Genomic DNA, 19,992 nt, shown 5'->3' with positions numbered 1-19,992 from the left:
CTCATTTATTTAAAATTGTTTTTTAGGGTTTTGAAGGATTTGTTGTTTACTTTAAGTGTTGAAATTATTATTTTATTGTAAAAACGTACTTGGCTGAGTTTTACATAGTTATATGTCACATCATATGTACTGTAGCAGATTCTATTAACATAAGACAAAAATTAAGTTTCATTGATATTAACCCACTCAAAATTCAAAATGTATATTTAAATGACACACATTATTTTCATTCATATTGACTTCAAAGGTTTGTATATTTAAATAAGTATTTTTTATTTTATTAAAGAAGGTAATACATCCTACACATGTCAACTGATTATTGGAAATTAGAATTCCAATACATCCTACATAAAATTAAAATATAAGAAAGTTCATACAATTCCATTAAACCAAACTAAACCGGCTGTATATGTGGTTTATTCATGTGGGGAGAAATATTTATGTGTTGTACTTTTAACTGTTCATAGAGTTAACATAAAATATTATTTTAATTTGATTGAATTTGCTTGTGATTGATTGACACTACTTTTTTGTATATAAGTATAGTGCACCAAAGACTTTGAAGCAAATATTTGAGAGGAAGCACGAAATATGCTCCCCAATTTTAATATACTTTCTAACGTTTTCAAAGAAATTCGGTTTCCCCCCTAAATTTATTTTCACAACCTATTTCCACCATAAGGTCAACGGAAACACTCCTTTTCAAGCCTCACTAACACCCTAATTTGGTTTGTTAAAAAAAAAACATGGTGGGCAGTTACCGGAGAGGACCCCTACGGGTTCGAGAGGGATTTCCCTTCATGGAAAAATTCACTTGGGGGACACCCCCATTGTTACTGTGGTGATCTAGCTTATGTTTGGACTTCTAGCAGTAGAGCAAATCCGGGTCGTCGCTTCTTTGGATGTCCGCACTATGTAAGACTTCGAACGCCTTAATAATATTTTAAACTAGGCTTTGTAAATATGGTGATGTACTTATTTTAAATTCGGTGAGAACAACGAAAGTCGAGGATGTGATTACTTTTGTTGGATCGATCAAGCTCATCCTAAAAACCCGAGACACTACTCTCGGTTTGCGAAACCAAGTAAGGAGTTTGGAGAAAGAGAAGATGCACCATGAAAACATTATTAAAAAATTATATTTCATTATATTTATTTGCCTCTTCATCATTTGCCAACTTGTATTTCGTTAGAGATATTGTATGTGGTATGATGTTTATTTTATGTTTTTTAAGGACGTAATTCAAAGGAAAGGTAGGCATTTAAGTTGGTTCTATTAAAAATTTCTTAATTACTATTTCGTCATTGATTGTGAATGTCAATATGTGCGTAGTACAGTAATTAATCTAGTGTGAAATACTAGGATTTAAAGATAAATATCGGTAATTTTCACAATATAATCCAAAAAGTGTCATAATAACTTAGTCAACATTGTTGTGTTTCACTAATTTGCATTTTAAAAATACTTCAACTTTTTTTTTCAAAGTTTAATGTTTAATAGATTGCTACCATTTTCAAACGTTGATGTTCAATACATTGCATTTTTTAAAAACACTAACCTTTATTTTTTTTGGTAGCTTTTAATTGCATTATTTAGAAATGGTGAAATTCAGAGTTATTATGTCTCATCACTGTACAGTACTTTAACTATGTGTTTAATGTTGAATAGATTGGTACCATTGTTTTTAATTTTTAATATGTTGGAGGTATCCATATAATTGTTGTAAAGGTTGATGTTCAATACACTGCATTTTTGGAAAACAGTTCTTTTTTATAGCCTTTAATTACATTATTTAGAAGTGGTAAAATTGTTACAAAGGAAATTGTGTGACAGAGTTATTATTATTGCTCATAAGCATGCGTACTTACTCTTTTTGATCCAAATTTATGTCCAAGGCCGTAATTAATGCCTTCGTTGTTGATTGTAGGTATTTTTATTATTTTGGACATAATTGGAGTAAACAATTTCATTTTGAAAATAATGTAATTCACTATCCAAAACCTAATAGTACGGCAAAATATAACAACAGTAATAATATTCACAATAGTAATGGGAAAGTACATAAGTATAAGTATTATTATTATTTTGGCTATGGACATCATTGGACTAAAACAGATAGTGCGAAAAGGAATGTAAAAATTGGTTAGTTTCATTTTCAGAATAATGTACTTGACATATTGTTATGGTAAAAAAAAATCCAAAACCTAATAGTAATGGCAAAGTATAACAACCTAAATAATATTCACAATAATAGTAATAATGACCATACAATAATAATAATCAGTTCCACCAAATTCTAAAAACTACCACAAGTCTCACCCTATAGTAAATTATAAAATCACCAACATTAGTGCAATTCCAAATCACCTAACAGTAGTATGATGCAAGTATATAACATGACTGAGTAAATATAATTTACGACCTAAAACCTAACTTTTGTAACCATTGTACTGAACATAGTAAATATATAAATAAAGTAACTTTTCTAACCATTGTAATATACTACTTGTTACTTATGGCCAGCCTTTTAGAATGACGTGTTTTCGGGGACTTGCTCTTGCCAGTCCACATGTTTTCGGACACGGCCTTCGACTGTCTTGAATCGGGGGTCTCGAGGAGACCTTGATGGACTACGTAATGCTATAGTTGTAGATGTTGATGGAAGAACTTTGGTTTTGCTCAATCCAAATTGCTTCTTAACTCCCTCCATCACAGCATGTTTAGCCTTGTTACTCTCGTGGGTGACAATTTTCCCAACACAATCCAGTCTCGCTTCAATAGGATCAAACTGCAGTGTACATTAGGAAACCAATTCAGTAATACACATGACAACCAAATCCATAGAAACAAATCCATCAAAAAATAGATTGACAACTCAATTTTCACAATATAAACGAGTTAGTTAACGGGATGAAAACTTAAACTAAAGAAATCAACATTACATTACCTCTTCCAATATTTCATTTTCCTCGAACAGTGATTCCATGTACTTCATTACAAACATTCCACAATCGTGGCCATTTTGTTGTTGTGGGTAGTCCTTGCTTGAAGAAATAATTACAAACTCGGCCGAAATTCAGTCCTGCGGCTTCACGGGGGCAAACAATTGGTCCAAAGTCCGGAGCCGCAAAAAAATTAAAACAATCACGAGTTGAGATTAGTGCAATTACACTAATAAAACGGCACACCGTGTACACACGTGCATACCATCTCTACGCAGTGCTCCGACGTGACCTCTTATGCATTGCGAAGACAACGAGTCCCTAATTTCCACACGTTGTATTAACCATGCTCACATTCGCCGCAAACCGGTGCGGAGCACTCTCGGTATCCGGTAGGGGTACCACCATCTCGACAAAGTAAAACAAACAACGTCATCGGAAAATTGAACTACACACATTTGATTCAACACAAAAGTTTCAAGAAAATGCAAATTACAGTGTGACATAAACTCAAATCTGCATCGTAATAAAGAGTGGACCACTCTTCGCTTCGCCATCCTCTCCACGATCATCGATCTTCCAAGTAACTTGCTCTGCACAATAAGCACACATAATAGATTACATTTTAAATAAAAACTTAGATTTAACGAGTTTACAAGACAAATACAAAAGATTCATGTCCACTTTTAAATATCAAATTTCATACCGAAATTCGGTGGGCATAAACCAAGTTCTCTTACTTCCAATGCCGTTGCGCTTCTTCTCTCGAAAATTCATGATTTGAGCAAAGCAATCAATGAGCCGACATTTACACAAACAATATCCGTTATGTTGTCATTCATACAATTTGTAAATGGCATTAACTAAAGTAATGAACTAAAAATTTCAAAGCACCCAAAAGCCAACTTCTACGTACATCGTGTGATATATCGGTCTCGGTTTCATGCATTTGAAATACATCCGCTCGACCTCAACCTTCCCAAAATGGGCTAACACTTCACCGAAATACCAAACAAATAATCAACAACGAAACGAATGTACTAATATCAACTACGTACACGGTAATCATGACACATGAGATTACCTCGGATCATTGGCGCTAGAGAAAATGTAACGGAACAACTCGTCTTGTTGATTTGAGTAACCCTTCTTCACGGTGAACGGACCAATCACCTTCCCTCCGCATTCTTTGAATCTTTCGAACGCAAGATCATCAAAATCATCCTTCACTTGCCTCGCTCAACTTCCTCTTTTACAATAGCGGGGAGATCTTCTCCCCAAAAGTTCATAACCTCAAACGAATCATCGAAACAACCACCTTAGTTGGAACAACGACCTTCTCTTCGATAGATTAAGTGAAGGGACACTCTCTACATCATCAACATCCTCTTCCAATTGATCCTTCGTCCCTTCACCATCCTTTTCCTCGACAACCACGTCATCCTTCGTCCCTTCACCATCCTTTTCCTCGACACAGACGTCATCCTTCTTCTCGGTCTCCCCGTTGAACGAAAGCGAGCGCTGAACTTTGCTCGTCTCAGGTATCTCCAACACTTCTTTCATAGTCCCCTTCCCAAGGGAAGTGGAGAGTACCTTCGATAATGACTCTTTTGCGCCTGCTCACCTTCAAATCAAGCCGAAGACCTCATCTTTCAACTCACACACAAACTTTGTATATTGCGTCATTTGTGGGTTGCCCAACTGCAGCGGATTCAAAACTTGGCAGTAACACATACGTGTTAGTCAACTTCACCTGCTTAGTACACCAAAAAAACTAGTTAGCATATCTCTCAAATAAAATTCTCACGCATTAGAAAATTGAAGTACTAAATGTACCTTTCCACTTGTGTGACCACCACAGTCTCGAATCCACTTGTACACCGACTTGCGGTGTTTTGTGGTCCAAAAGTCAATTGGAGCCACAAGTTCGGTCCACGTGAGTAGCAGTCCAGTCTACGTGCGTCAAATATACAAGCTGCCACCAAACAAAAGTGCATACATATATTACCACGCGGTACACGAGAGAATAAAATTACTACCATCACAATAATTCGAAAACTTACTCCGTAAAAATATCGTGCAACCGGAGACATTTTTGGTGTTCTTCGTCTTGTACCGTGTAGAGAGCTCATTAGATATCGATATCCGGCAGTCGCCCAATTCTTCTTCTTAATTGACCTTATGTCAACTAAAGAATGCATGTAGCTAGTGCTGACCTCGGTACCATTCTTCGGCGGCAACACGGTTCAATACGTACAAGGAGAAACTTAATGAGAAACAGTAGTCAACGCCGGTTTCCCCGAGCTCATTCTCCAAAGCAAAGTCAGGGAATACCTATAGTCCTTGGCCTTGAAGAGGACGTCAAACTCAACCAGGTCACGCTCACTTTCGGTTGCCACGGGTTCTCCGCCATCCCGGATTCCCATGACATCCTCAAACAGCTTGGCGGATAGTTGGATTGTTCTTCCAAATATCTCCAGGTAGAAGTGGTTGGATCCACGTGATCGATCAGCCAACTAACTATCTTAGCGTCTATGTACGGGGCATCCTCCCTTAAAAATGTTGAGAAACCGGCATTTCTCACCATTTCCTTTTGAGCCTCGTTCAGCAGTGGGACTATTCTCCCCAAACGCTCGAATGAGCAACGACCAGAAACTTGAACGTCCCCCACACCTTCGTTGTTGTCAATCCACGGCTCGGCGAGATAATGTCTCCTTCACCTTCTTCCCTTTCCCTCTACCACCAACCTTGGAGGAAGCCTCGACTTCGTATGCAGCCCAATTCTCAATCTCTTCATCGGTAAGAAGCTTGAATTGCTCCTTAAAACTACGAAGCACCTGCAATATTAAGACTCGATTATTAACAAAAGTACGCTAAATCAAAGATAAAAAATAAAAGATCCATAACACAGTCCAAGTCACTCACATCTGCTTTAGGTTTCTCTTTGTGTGCATCAGCATAAGCATAGAAATTGGCTTGGCTGCATCAATTAAATAAAGGAATGGAATTATAAATATTATTTTCAAAACCAAAAAATATTACCACTAAAATAACTGCCACAAATAACTCACTAGTACTTCGGCCAAGCTTCCTTCGGATCCTTCTTCTTTATCTCTCGTTGCATCCTTTTTGTCTGCAGCCCCCCTCTTCCGTTTAAATACCATTTTATAAACCTATTACACAAGACAAAATAACTTAAATTAACAAACATTCAAAACACTAAAATATTGGAAGACAAAGACTTTGAATAATTCATGCAATTGTCTAACATTTCAGTGTATTCATGACATCCCGACACTTAATTTTCTATATGTGTACAATAACAGGTAAGCATCTCTTCCCATATAACATAATTTCATAATATGTATTACATGGAAACTGTTAAGTACAATGTACCAATATGCCTAAATAATGGATTCTGTAAATTGTTAGTTTTGTTATAATTCTAATTTCCCAAAAGGAAAATTCAAATAAGATTAAAATTCAATTAAAAGCAATGTCAATTTCCCAAAATCGAGTGGGTTGTACCAAACCAACAACTCCAGTTACTGATTGGAACAAAAAAACCGCAAAGTACAGCAGTTCACAAACAATTAATAAAATAAACAAGTAATAATAACAATAAAAATCACTCATCTTGTTGCAAAATAGTCTCCCTTTGCTTCCAAGTTATCATATTTTCCTAAGATAATTTACTATTACAATACCATCCCAGCAAAGTCAGTTATACAGTATTCACTTTTAACATACAATGATGCCAACATATGTAATATAAAATATAGAAACAATTATATTAAGATTTTATTGTAGGCATCTCAGTGTAGATGCAGAAGGAACATGAAAATATACACTGAGAAGAATAAATAATAAGGATCTACCACAATTTTTTAAACTTATTTTCTATCCCTTCCACATTTTTTCCCTATACCTAACATAGTCAAAAACTCCATAATTCTTCAAAGGAGAATGCAACTAATGTTTTACTTCCTAACTAGAGTACTTACTAATGTCTTATTACACTTCCTCAAGTATGAACATTAAGCTTTGATGGGGTTGCAAAATGGGACTTCTAAACCTTGTCCACTTCTATATTACTTTACAAAATAGCTTTCTTTTGATACTATTTTATAAGATGAATTCTATCTGCATAAGTGAAAAAATTTCGAAAGGGTTTTAATTTTATAAGGTCTCAAAAATGTACGAAAATTTTATTTTCTATAGTACAAATATCTTTACAAAATTTAAAACATATATTTTTTTAAATTATTCTTATCCGAATTTTTAATAGTACTCCTAATTTATCTGTGTTAAGTTTTTAATTCAATACACAACTTGTTTGGTTTGATAATATCTCCTATTTCTATTAGGATATTTAAATTGTATGACATTATGCTCAGTACCAATAAGTTTAGTGCCTCTAAAATTGGTACCATACTTACAAATACTTGATATTTTCATATTTCATCCCAAAAACAAGAAAGAAAGCAAAATCAGTTACATAATGATAAGATCACTAAAACAATATCCAACCTAATATTATAGAACTTGTGAATTATATTTTTCGGGTGTTGCTCAAAAACATATGATACATTTATATCTTTAGTCTTCACCGTACACATAACTGAAAAAGATAACATCTTTTTCTCTAATACCTATACATAAGGCCATAATAATAATAACAATACAACTATTTTTGTTTTATTGGGTTCAGATTTTTAAATTGAAATGAGTTTTGTCATATTGCTCAAAAAATCTCCATTTATCCAATCCCCAAATATTCAAAATCCAAACAAGTCAACTAACACATTTCACAAATACCGAAATCAAAATACCTAAATCAAAACCCCTAAATTACAGTGCATTCCACTTTAAATAGAAATACCGAATCATATATTCATAAAAAACTAAAACGAAAAACTCAAAACAATTTAGAGTACATTCCACACATACAACCAAGCACATGCACGGGGGGAGACAGAGAGAAAGAAATACAAACTCCATTCAACACAAAACCAGAGAGAAAGAGATAGAGAGAGATAGAGAAAGTAATACCTCCACACAGAAATGCACAATCCTTGCAACACCTCACCCTCCACACCTGAGACAAAATGGAAGATATTAAGTACACGAAAATGCAAAAACACCACGTTCGCTTGAAAAATGTATTTTTTTTTCTGTGAAAAGTATGTAAAGTAGAACGGAGAAAGTGTAAAACCCACCGTTGACACTCCCTGTAACAACTCCAACAATGGCAGACTCCGAGTAATGTACACCACAGTGAACAAAATGTACAGTATGGGTTTCACCAACTCAAATGAAAATGGAAAATGGAAAAACAAAATGGAAAATGAAAAAGAAAATGGAAATGAAAGAACTTTGCTTTTGCCCTAGCAGAGACGAAAATGGAAATGAAAGAACTTTGCAAAATAAACAACAAAATAAAAATAACAATGAAATGGTATAGTGAGTGGAGAGGGACGACGGTTGATAGGTTGATAGGACTTGATTGATGGATGTAACTGTTCACTTTTCCATTTTTTAATAAATTTAAATTTCAAAAAAGTAGCCGGTATCCATTTATTTAACCCTACATACCCCTACATCAACCCCTACATGAACCCCAACCTTTGGATCAAAGTAACTGCCCATCCGACGGTTACAGTACATCACGGATTGCAATCCGTGTCCGTACAGTAACGGGACAAAATCCGGTCCCAATATAATTATCATCAAACTATAAGCATGCATTTTGTGGAATTCAAGAAATTTTATAGAATAAAAGAAATATTATTAATAAAAATACAAAATTATGCACAACTAAATCCATATGAAATTATGAATATTGCGTGGAAGGCTGTCTCAATCTAAAATTAAGCCTTTGGCAAAATCACAACGTGAGACCATAAAATAATTTTTTTTATACTTTTACAAAAAAGAAAAAATTAATCAAATATATTTTAAATTTATTGAAAATTTATTTTTCTTGCCTTTAGGGAGGGGAATTGACTAATAATTAAATCTTTATATTCAATTTCACCTAATAATTTTTTTTCTCTCAATAGATTAAATTAAGTCAGATTTGTCACTTAAAAAAGAAAAACAATATAGTTGACCATAATTAACAATCACGCGTAGCTCAATAATAATTTATACGTGTTCTCTTTATAAACTTTTTTGACACAAAAATCGTACTTAATTTATTGACTTACTGTCTTATTTATATGTTTAAGTTATGTTATAATAAATATTGTTAAGTAAATTCATTAAGTTGAAAAGACTCAACATAATTAATTTTTAGTTAGCATAATTAATTTTTTTTTTTTTTTTTGAAAAGACTCAGCATAATTTCCTAAAATATTTGGATTGTGTAATTCTACATCATCAAGTCAACTTCTGGGTTTACGTTTGGCTTTGTTTTCAAATGATGGCCATGCCCAATCCATGCCATCACAAAAAGCCAATTCCAAGTTGGATTTGAAGTGGAAATAAAAATTAATTAATAATTATTGTTATTTTTTAATTATTATTATTATTATTTTTTCCGAAGAAATCTAGCTTAGTTGGAAAGTTCAATTTCCATACCGGGCTTGTGGTTTTCAATAATTCCAGCCTTATAAAGCAACATAGGTAAGTAAGTAGGCCAGCAACCTTTTCAAAAAAGAAAATATACCAAATATAAGTTTTATTTGATCATTGCTAATATTAATTAAAAGCTATCATATCCATTACAGTTTCCGGTTGAGAAAGAATTAGTTAATTGATAATTTATTTTTAATTTTATTCGGTTGGTTTTTTTTTTTTTTTTTTTTTTGAGATAAAAATGCCAATTATATTATATTAATCATCCATAATACAATAAGCATTTAACGGGGGAGGTATTCCCTCCAACCAAAAACAAACAGAGTCCACCGAAAGAGCATACTTCGCTAACAAATGAGCAGCCGTATTCGCAGATCTATAAACATGAGAAATCTGCACTCCTGGGAAATTGGACACTAGATGTGTAATGTCTGATAACAGACAATGGAAATCAGAAACAGTAGTAGTAGATGTGTGTAAACCTTTGACCACTAAAAGAGAGTCTGTTTCTAAGAAGTGAGCAGTCAATTGATTGTCTATCAGCCATTTTAAAGCATTCAATAGAGCCAAAGCTTCCATTATTTCAGGCCGAAAAACACCCGGAATTGACTTTGAAAAAGCAGCCACAATATCTCCATTAGAGTCCCTTAATACAGCTCCACAACCAGTACGTTGGTTGGATATGTCGACTGCCGCATCTGTATTCAACTTAAGCTTGCCCGAAGGAGGATTAAGCCAAGGAGTCTCTGTAGCAGATTTCGACCGTGAGGGAGAAGACAATGTTGGAGTAGTCTTCGGCTTCTGGGCAGCTTGATAATCCTCAATATAAGACAGAGCAAAATAGAGAACCATATCATATGGCTTGGTTCTATTTCCATGCTTTTCTCTATTCCTTTCATTCCAAATATACCACAAGATTGTGATAAATTGTTCAATTGTGGAATCAGACCAGATGGTAGAAAAATAAAGAAAACATTCCTTTCAAGTCATACTGCTAAAGAGTATATTATCAAGTGAGAAAGAGGAATATTTCCAAATTTTTCTAGGCCTGTGGCAATAGAACAAAGCATGCATAATTGATTCACTATCTTGTTGACATAGTGGACAAATTGGGGACTGAGCTATATGCCTGTGAAACAGAACAGCAGTAGCCGGTATACAATCATTTATCGCACGCCATAAAAAAATACGGACCTTGGAAGGCAAGGACAACCGCCAGAATTTTTTCCACCATTGCTGTGATTGTGTACCTGATATACTAGGCTGTTGTTCCTCCAAATTAGTAGCCAAAAAATAACCCGATTTCACCGTGTAGCAGCCATTATGCTCATGGTGCCAGATAAGTGCATCCGAATATGGAGTTAGGGTCAATGGAATGCTAAGGATTCGCTCAACATCAGCAGGAATAAAATAAGAGTTCAGCAAGTTTAAATTCCAAGACCTTTCAGCTGTAATTAGAGAAGAAACCTTAACATGATCCTCAATTCCAGTCACAACCAAAGGACGAAAGTTGGTGACACCAGGCAGCCAAGGATCACTTTTGCACAAGATGCCTTGACCATCTCCCACTTTCCATCTAAGACCTTTTGAAAGCAAAGCTTTGCCCCAATGAATCCCTTGCCAAGTAAGGGAGGGATATGGGCCATTACCAGCATCCAAAAAGGAGGAATGTGAGTAATATCGAGCTTTGAGAATGCGGCTTAACAGGGAAGAAGGATTGGAGAAGATGCGCCAAGCCTGCTTCGCTAGTAAAGCTTGATTAAAATGAATGAAGCTCTTAAAACCTAAACCTCCTTCCACCTTTGGAGCACAAAGTAGAGACCAAGTCTTCCAATGAATGCCCGAACCAGAGGAATTCGAACCCCACCAGAATTTATTCATCATCACTTCAATTTGGTTAATTAGTGACTTAGAGAGGCGGAAGCAACTCATAGCATATGTCGGAATAGATTGAGCAACAGCTTTTAAGAGGATTTCCTTACCACCAATAGAAAATAATTGCTCTTGCCAAGCCGAAAGATTTTTCCATAGCTTTTCCTTAATCTCAGCAAACAAGACTTTTTTATCCCTTCCTGAATATGATGGAAGACCCAAATAGCGCTCATGACACGGTTGTATTGGCATTAACAAAATCTGTTGTAGACACGTTTGGATTGAAGGGAGAGTATTTGGGGAGAAAGATAAAACTGACTTGTCCACATTCAGTTTTTGGCCCGAAGCTCGGCAATAGATATCAATGGATGATTTAATGGCAGCTGCAGAACGTCGATTAGCACGGCATAGAACCAAACTATCGTCCGCGAAGAACAAGTGAGAGACACTTGGAGCAGAACGTGAGACCCGTAGACCTTGTAAATTACCAATAGCCTCCTCATGTTGGAGAAGTCGTGATAAACCTTCCGCACAAATAATGAAAAGATAAGGGGATAAGGGATCCCCTTGTCTAATACCACGACTTGGATGAACAAATTCCTTCGCCACCGAACCATTGATAAGAAATGAGTAAGATACACTTTGAATACATCGCTGAACAAGGTCGACCACTGCTGGATGAAAACCCAAAGCTAACATCATATGCTGAATAAAATGCCATTCGACCCTATCAAAGGCTTTGCTCATGTCTAATTTGATGGCTGCATAACCTTCCTTGCCTCTTTTTAAATGTTTAAGAGAGTGTAGCAGTTCAAAGGCAATAAGTACGTTATCAGTGATTAGACGAGATGGAATAAACGCACTTTGAGAATCTGAGATTGCTTCACCAATAAAAGGCTTCAATCGTAACACTATTGACTTCGAGACCAACTTGTATAGAACGTTACAAAGACTAATTGGGCGCAGCTGGGACATTGAAGTCGGTTTCTTAACCTTAGGAATTAAGGTGATAACAGTTTGATTGAAGCTTGAAGGATCTCCCCCATCATTTAGAACTTTGAGAACTGTACGAGAAACAAGATCGCCAACAATCTCCCAATAGTTGATGTAAAACATGACAGACATACCATCTATACCTGGGCTACCATCCGATTTCATGGAAGAAAGAGCATCATACACATCAGCAACTGTGTAAGGACGAAGAAGAGCTTGGTTAGTTTCAGCAGAAATAATATGAGGAACAACAGACATCACATGATCAATAGCAGCAGCATCGTAACCCTCTGTGGAGAACATATTATGAAAATAACTCTGAACAATGTGAGCAATATCAGCAGGAGATGAATGTTCAATTCCATGTTCGTCAATCAGCATACGAATAGTATTATTGGACCGCCTGCTAGAAGCCTTTTGATGGAAAAATTTGGTGTTAGAATCACCGGATTGCAACCATGAAATTCTTGATCTTTGCTTCCAGTATTCCTCTTCTTTAGTTAGTAACTCATCAAGGATTGATTCACTCATGCGAAGCTCTTCAAAATGTTCAATACTCGTGTCATGTTTATTATTAAGAGCAGCCACTTTATCTTGGGAAAGCTTGATTTTTTTCGGCATATCACTGAACTTTGAATGGTGCCAACGCTGAAGCTGAGATGCACAATTAGAAATATTTTGCAGCACCTGATTAGTAGGGTCAGTAGCCGAATTCTTCCACTGTTCCAGTATAATATCATGACATTTTTCCTCCTGCAACCAGATTTGTTCAAACCTGAATCTTGACTTGAATCTCGGCTGTGATTGCACATTGGGGATGGCAACCGAAAACAACAAGGCTCTGTGATCCGAACCAAAGAAATCCAAATGAGAAACAGGTTGAGTAATAAATGAATCAGCCCAGAAAGTATTAGTGAACCCATAGTCAAGTCTTTCCTTAACATTTGAAGTTTGAGAATGGTTATTGTGCAAAGTAAATCTATCACCATTGTAAGGTAGATCATGAAGTTCACAAAAATCAATGGCATCTCGGAAAGCATCAATCTGGTTTTCACAACGTAATGGACCACCAAGTTTATCACTTTGAGAGAGGACTTCATTAAAATCGCCCATGACAAGCCACGGGTATAAAGGAGCAGTATCTTTTAATTTTTTTAGCAATTCCCAAGTGAATTGCCTCTGAGAAATAGAGGGAGCACCATAGAATCCCGAAAAGTGCCAAGAAGGACCATCAACAAAACCCATGTAACAATCAACAAAGTTTATACCATAATTAATCATAGTTACATTTACATTAGATTTCCAAAGAAATAAAAGACCCCCACTAAGACCAACTCTAGGAACTTCAATACCATTAGGAAACTTTAATACATTACGGAATTTAGAAAGAGACCCTATTCTAAGCTTTGACTCCATAATAAAAACAACATCAGGACTATGATGAGAAACGAGCATGCGAAGTTGACGGAATGCTCTCGGATTGCTCAAGCCCCGAGCATTCCAGCAGATAATATTCATGACGATTGGCGAGGCTGAGCAACAGCCTTCGCCAAAGAAGCATCATCGCCATCAGCCTTCAAAGAATTGCTGGGAAATTCAGAAGAAGGGTCCGGTTGCTGGTGCATAGGAAAATTAGTAGTATCTGCTAAAGGTGAAACTCTGGTGCGACATCTCTTCAAAATGGTACGGACATTTCCTCCCGAAGTAGTAAGCTGTCTTTTGTTGAAGATGGAAGAGAGTCGATTTTCTGTTAGCAGGGTTGGGTCAGCAGTGACTGTCATTGCAGCAGGTGCATCAGACATGTGGGACATAAGTGGTGAGGAGTTAGAGATGTGTAAGTAGGCTGGTGGTATATTCATGGGGATAGGGACGGAAGTATTTGATATAGGAATAGTGGGAGGAGGATAAGTGGCAATAGGGATAAGTGGAGTAGGGGCTACTGGTGGTAATTCTTGAGAAAGAGTATGGGGAGGGATGGTAGTGGAATGTAAATCCATGACTGTTTTGGTTTGAGACACAATATTGCACGATTTAGTGCATGGGATGGGCTGCTTTAAGGAATGATTAGTGGAATTATGGGTATCATGTTTATCAATAACAGTGTCTCTCAATCCAGAAGAGGAAGCCAGATCAGATTTGTAGTCACCAACCGATGTAAGAGGGCTAATCAATTGCAAATGTTGGAAACTCTTATTAGCAGTTTCAAAGATCTGAGTAGACTCCAAAACTCCTTTGCCTTTTTCAGTATTAGTAACACGAGCAGGAGTAGCAGGCAAGTGTCTCGGATGATTGATTATGGGATTGATAGTATTTCGAGCAAGACGAGTTATGAAAGGCCATGGCCCCTCCTTTGAGAAATCTTGGCGATATCTGTCATAACTAGACTTGGGCAAAGACGATCCTTCCATCCAGGGACCATAAGGAAGATCGGGATGAAGATCTTCATCTAATTTTTCCAAAAAAGAAGGGAATTTGTCAAAAACATGACCAATTATACCACATTCATAACAAAAGTCCGGCAGTCGTTCATAGCGGTAGTCCAACCACATCTCATCAGCCATCCAAGGGAAGGAAACTAGTTGACCACGGAGCAAAGGCTTAGACACATCAATACCCACTCTCATTCTAAGAAAAGGTCCCCAACCTTCGTTAAGCGAGTCTTCATGTACTTCTAAGAAAGTACCAACCATGTTACCCAGGATTTTTGCCAAAGCTTCAGATTTACTAAGAAAAGGCAGACGATATACTTGTATCCAAAAAGGAGTTATAGTGTAGGAGTCCATTGAGGCATTTTGCAGAACACTTGGTTGGCATAAGATCATGTGTTGATTGTGGAAGTGCCAAGGTTCCTTAGAGAGTACCCTTCTTAAATCACCTTCACAGCCGAAGGAAACAGTATATGAATCAGTGTTGGAATCATAATCAGAGATAGACACTTCAAATCGACCCAACCATTGAGATATGATGAAATTCTTAAACTGTTTAGGATTATACCCTCTCTTAGAAAAAATTCGACAGAGAAGTCGATGGACAACAGGTCTCGGTGGTGGAGTATTAAGACCAGAGAGATTAATAACTTCTTTCTCTCTCGCAGATAAAGCACTAGACATAGTTGGAATAAAATTATCCATGGTGAATAATCAATCAAAAGCAATCAGACAAAACTGGTGATGGGGAAGAAGAACATGAAAGAATTCAAAAAGCAGATGAAGGCGGGAGTAGTTATGATATAGTTAAGAAAGAAGATAATGGGAAGAACAGTTAAAAAGAAAAAAACAGAATAAACTGCCACAGAGCGACATAAAGGGCAGACAACGCTCAAAAATTGTCATTTCTTTCCACCGATTATGTATTTATTTATCTTCACTTAATTCACTTAAAAGTTATCATTATAAAAAAAATTTAAAATTATCATTAAATATCAATTATAAAACTAAAGAAAATCACAATTTCTCCTACAAATTATTATGTATACATGTGTACACAAAAATCACTCTAACAAACAACTATTTGCGTCTATGACATACACGTCGGTTTTATAAACCGACGTAAATTCTTTAAATGACATTTAAAAACCGACGTGAATTATACTTTCTGTAGTAGTGAAACAAAAAAAGAAACAAAAAAAGTAGGAAGAGGATAAAAATGATTTGATGTTGTTATCAATGAAATTATATGCTTGGCATTTAGGGGTGGTAATTCAATTTAATTAGTGTAGATTTTAAAATTTAGATAATTTAACTGTATTATATTGGTTATTTTTTGATAAATAAAAAATATTTTTTATCACATATATCTAACAATAAAATAAAAAAAATATTGTTGTATTGTGTTTCTAAAAATAAATAAAATAACAAATTCAAATAAAGAAATAAAAAATATTTATGTTGAAAAAAATATCTAATTTAATTTTAAATTATATTTTCCTTATATATAAGAATAAAATATACATATGGTCTATTAAGTTTTAAAATATATTTGTATCATGTGCATGTATTAGATTTTTGAATTATTTTTTTTATATTAAAATATTAATTGTATGTATAATTTTTTAAAATATATAAAAATGTGTGTGAATTAGATTGAATCGGTTACTTTTACATGTCGATTAACATGCAATTCACACGCACAAATGGAAACTGAATTAGATTTGATTGAGTATTTTATGAAGACTCATATTAAGCACTATTAGTACATTTTAGTATTTTATATTAAAAATATTGTTATTAGATATTAGTGTGTCTAATATCATTATTTACATGTGACACCTTATAAATAATTAACCATATTTTGTAAGATCTCATATTTAATTATACAAATATTAACAATGACAGACCCAATGAAGAGCAAGGTGGGGGCTCTTGTCCATGCTCTTTTTTTTTTTTCTTTTCATAATGTATAAAAAAAATTAAAATAGAAATTAATTATATAGAATAAAATAAGTGTCTACATCTCTTAAATAAATATTTATAGTTATATTTAGATATTATATTATTTTAATAATTTAGTCCACCCCCACTTGAATGAAATTTTGGATTAGTGAATAATAATATGACACTTTGTTTTAATAGTAAGGATATTTAGGATTTTTATTCCACAAATTATGACTTATGTATTATATCTTTGAACTTTTCAACTCGTTAAAAATAATTTTTTGAACTATTCACAGTGTTATAATTACAAATATACATATAAAAAAACATATATTTTACTGATTACTTATTTTTATATTATTATTATTTATTTTTTTCTTCCAAAATATGACTTTTTATGCATTTGGTATCTTCAAATTATTTTTTATTATATGTAAGAAAAAAAAAATGGAAGTATATAAGAAACTTTAGGTTGTTTAAAAAAATTATAATTTATGTGGTTTGCTAGCATAAAATTTTGAAAATACAAAATATCCAATAAATATAAATTTTTAAAATAAAAATAAATATTTGAATATTAGTTATTTATTATAATATAATTTATTTTAAATATTTTTATTTTTTTAGTATTATATTATAAATAAGTAAATGTATTTTAGTACAAATAAGTTAATTATAAAGTTATTCTAAAAAAAATATTATAGCTTTTTAATAAAAATTCATAACAACTCTTTCAAAAAATTGAGATTTACCCATTTTAGTTTTTAGTTCCAGTTTTTTATTGGGATAATTACATAAGACACTATTTTTTTGTAAAAAAAAAAATACATTTTTATGTTCAAAATTTCTTTTACATTTTTACAGTTTTTTATAGAAACAACACGAAAGTAATAAGAAAATTATATAAAAATAACATGAAAATAATATCTAAATAACAACAAAAAATAACATACAGATAACAAAAAAACAATAATAAATTAACAAGAGTACAACATAAAAAGACCGTATTTCCTTTAAATAAAATAAAAAAAAATTATAAAAATATTTAAAATTACGTAAAACTATATTTTTATAATTTTTTTATTATTATTTTTATGTATTTGTGAACTAATCCCTTTTTATAAGCTCTTTAATAAATTGATTTTTATTTGTCTATCAAACACCTTTATAATACAAATTTTTTTCTTCTTCATATAACGGCTTTGTCTTTTCTATAAATTATGCAAAATGTTGATAAATAAATAACTGTTTAAATGGTATTATATATATTATTGCTTGATGTGACAGATTAGTGAATGTTCTTAGAAAAACCAATTAATGAAAAAATATGAATTCTTTTTTTCTTTCACTCAGAATAATATATTCGGGCTAAATACTATTTTGAATTCTATGTTTTACAAAAATTATAGCTTAAGTTCTCTCTTTTATTAGATAATAAAATGAATCATTTATTTTTCAAAATGGTAAAAATATGACCTTAAATTAATTTTTTTATCAAAATAAAACTTAATAATAATTCGACCTAAATGTGTTATGACAAAAATGATTAAATTTTATGCATCTGTTTGTGTTAAAAATTATCTTCATGCCGATTGTATTAAAAGAAAATTGTTGAAAATTGAACTCACAGTCCTATTTGTACAATTTTAAAAAATACAGAGTCTTTTTTATCATTTAACAAAATAGAGAGTCCAATCTATAATTTTTGCAAAACACAAAATTTAAAATAATATTACATATATATTCTTCACTCTATTCCCACTTTAAGGGAGTTTTCTACTGAAACTGATGTTCTATTGCCTCATGTCATGTACATCCCTAATCCTTAGTCAAAACACATTTTCTAAAATCAATTTGAAACTATTTTTTTTTTTCAAAATTTTGACAAGTAAACAAATTAAAAACATGCTAAAGCATAGTATCGATGCTATATCCATTACTGAAAAATAAAAAATCTTTATATAACTTGAATAAATAAGAATGTAAGTATCTACATTTTTAAGATTTTTTTTGTTATTAATTTTCGTTAAAAAAATGTAGTATATGTTATTGTTGCATAGTATTGTTAATAACAATAATATATCTTGTTCTCTTCATAAAAAAATAAAACAAATAAATAATAAATCTTGTTCTCTAAAAAAACAATAACATATTTTGGAAAAGATAAAGGTGGAATAACATTGGTATAAAAATAAAATGATTGTAAAGAAGTTTTCTTTCCTTAAATTAAACTAATATTTCTGTATTTGTATCGAAGGTTGACCTTATTGACCTTTCATAGGCTGAACATTTTTGTGCTTAATAGTCTTAATTGTTGGCAACACAACACCAACACGGAGTGGCAATCTAGTAAATATAACTATTTTATAAGGGTACATTCGTAATCTGATAAACACTTGAAGTGGATAGCCGTCAATAGCAGAGTTTTTTAGAGAAAAAAGTGACAGAAAATAGAAATAAATGGTGCTTTTTATTTTTTAAAAAACAATATAATAATTATACTCAAATATAAAAATAAAAAAATTGTCTTTATTTTAACATTTTTTTTTTGAATGAATAACGCTGTTTATTTATAGTGGTCCCGTGAAAAAGTGTAAGAGATTAGAAGTTACAGCTACAGGCTGTATAAGATATAATATGCATTTATATCAAATTAATTAATAATTTTATTTTTTTTGAGAAAAGTGACGAGATATATATATAAAAACAAATTAATTAATTATTAGTTTATAGTGTTTCTTTTTCAAAAAATAAATAAATTAGTTTGTAGTGTTTTTTTTTAAGATAAATTAATTTATAGTGTTGAGTGTTGACTGATGGTTGGATCTTTCTAATAGTTGAAATTTCTGTCGTTTTTGGTATTATTTACACGTGTCATTAATTTGAATTTCAGGTTTTGAGTCTTCAAACAATTAAAGAGAAGAACAAAGTGTTAAGCCTTCGGGAGAACAGAAGTAACTACAAGCTTTCGAGAGAAGGTGGATATAAGTCTTGACTCGGAAGCTCTTTTCAGGCAGATTAAAGGAAGTTCGAATATTTGAAAATTTTCAACAAAATTTATTTGTTAAGGTAAAATACATTAAACTTGCAATATATAATGAAAGAAAGGAAGTCTATTAAATTTTACTAATGAATTTTATCTTTGAACGTGATCCCGTAAATTAGTAACAATTTATAATGATGATATTGATACACGTATAAAAATCTTGTTTGTTTTTATTTTTTATGCATT

At 33.0% G+C, this 19,992-nt stretch overlaps 2 protein-coding genes and 1 long non-coding RNA gene across 3 annotated transcripts; all 3 read right to left on the bottom strand.

Annotated features, from left to right (window-relative positions):
• Positions 1-2,528: 2,528 nt before the first annotated feature.
• LOC133034085 (uncharacterized) lies at positions 2,529-3,063 on the bottom strand. The gene is made up of 2 exons (XM_061109105.1): positions 2,949-3,063; positions 2,529-2,789 (listed from the first exon to the last, which is right to left on the bottom strand). The coding sequence occupies exons 1-2, from the start codon at positions 3,003-3,005 to the stop codon at positions 2,529-2,531; spliced, it is 318 nt and encodes a 105-aa protein (XP_060965088.1). The 5' UTR covers positions 3,006-3,063.
• Positions 3,064-5,701: 2,638 nt separating this feature from the next.
• LOC133033487 (uncharacterized) lies at positions 5,702-6,059 on the bottom strand. Its single transcript, XR_009685619.1, has 3 exons — positions 6,015-6,059; positions 5,869-5,923; positions 5,702-5,780 (listed from the first exon to the last, which is right to left on the bottom strand). It is a non-coding gene; the product is annotated as an uncharacterized LOC133033487 (long non-coding RNA).
• A 4,444-nt stretch (positions 6,060-10,503) lies between these two features.
• Positions 10,504-13,905, bottom strand: LOC115703751 (uncharacterized). Its single transcript, XM_030630985.2, has one exon. The coding sequence runs from the start codon at positions 13,903-13,905 to the stop codon at positions 10,504-10,506; it is 3,402 nt and encodes a 1,133-aa protein (XP_030486845.2).
• Positions 13,906-19,992: the final 6,087 nt, after the last annotated feature.

This window comes from Cannabis sativa, chromosome 1 (genome assembly GCF_029168945.1).
Source record: "Cannabis sativa cultivar Pink pepper isolate KNU-18-1 chromosome 1, ASM2916894v1, whole genome shotgun sequence".
Taxonomy (NCBI): Eukaryota; Viridiplantae; Streptophyta; class Magnoliopsida; order Rosales; family Cannabaceae; genus Cannabis; species Cannabis sativa.
The sequence above is the reverse complement of the archived record's forward strand: the minus strand, read 5'-3'. Positions and strand labels throughout refer to the sequence as shown.

Excerpts from the sequence above, each read along its gene's own strand:
- LOC115703751 (XM_030630985.2), bottom strand. The coding sequence starts at position 13,905 with ATGAATATTATCTGCTGGAATGCTCGGGGCTTGAGCAATCCGAGAGCA.
- LOC133034085 (XM_061109105.1), bottom strand. The coding sequence starts at position 3,005 with ATGTTTGTAATGAAGTACATGGAATCACTGTTCGAGGAAAATGAAATA. Across the intron at positions 2,790-2,948 it reads AAAATGAAATATTGGAAGAG|TTTGATCCTATTGAAGCGAG; the intron begins GTAATGTAATGT and ends TGTACACTGCAG.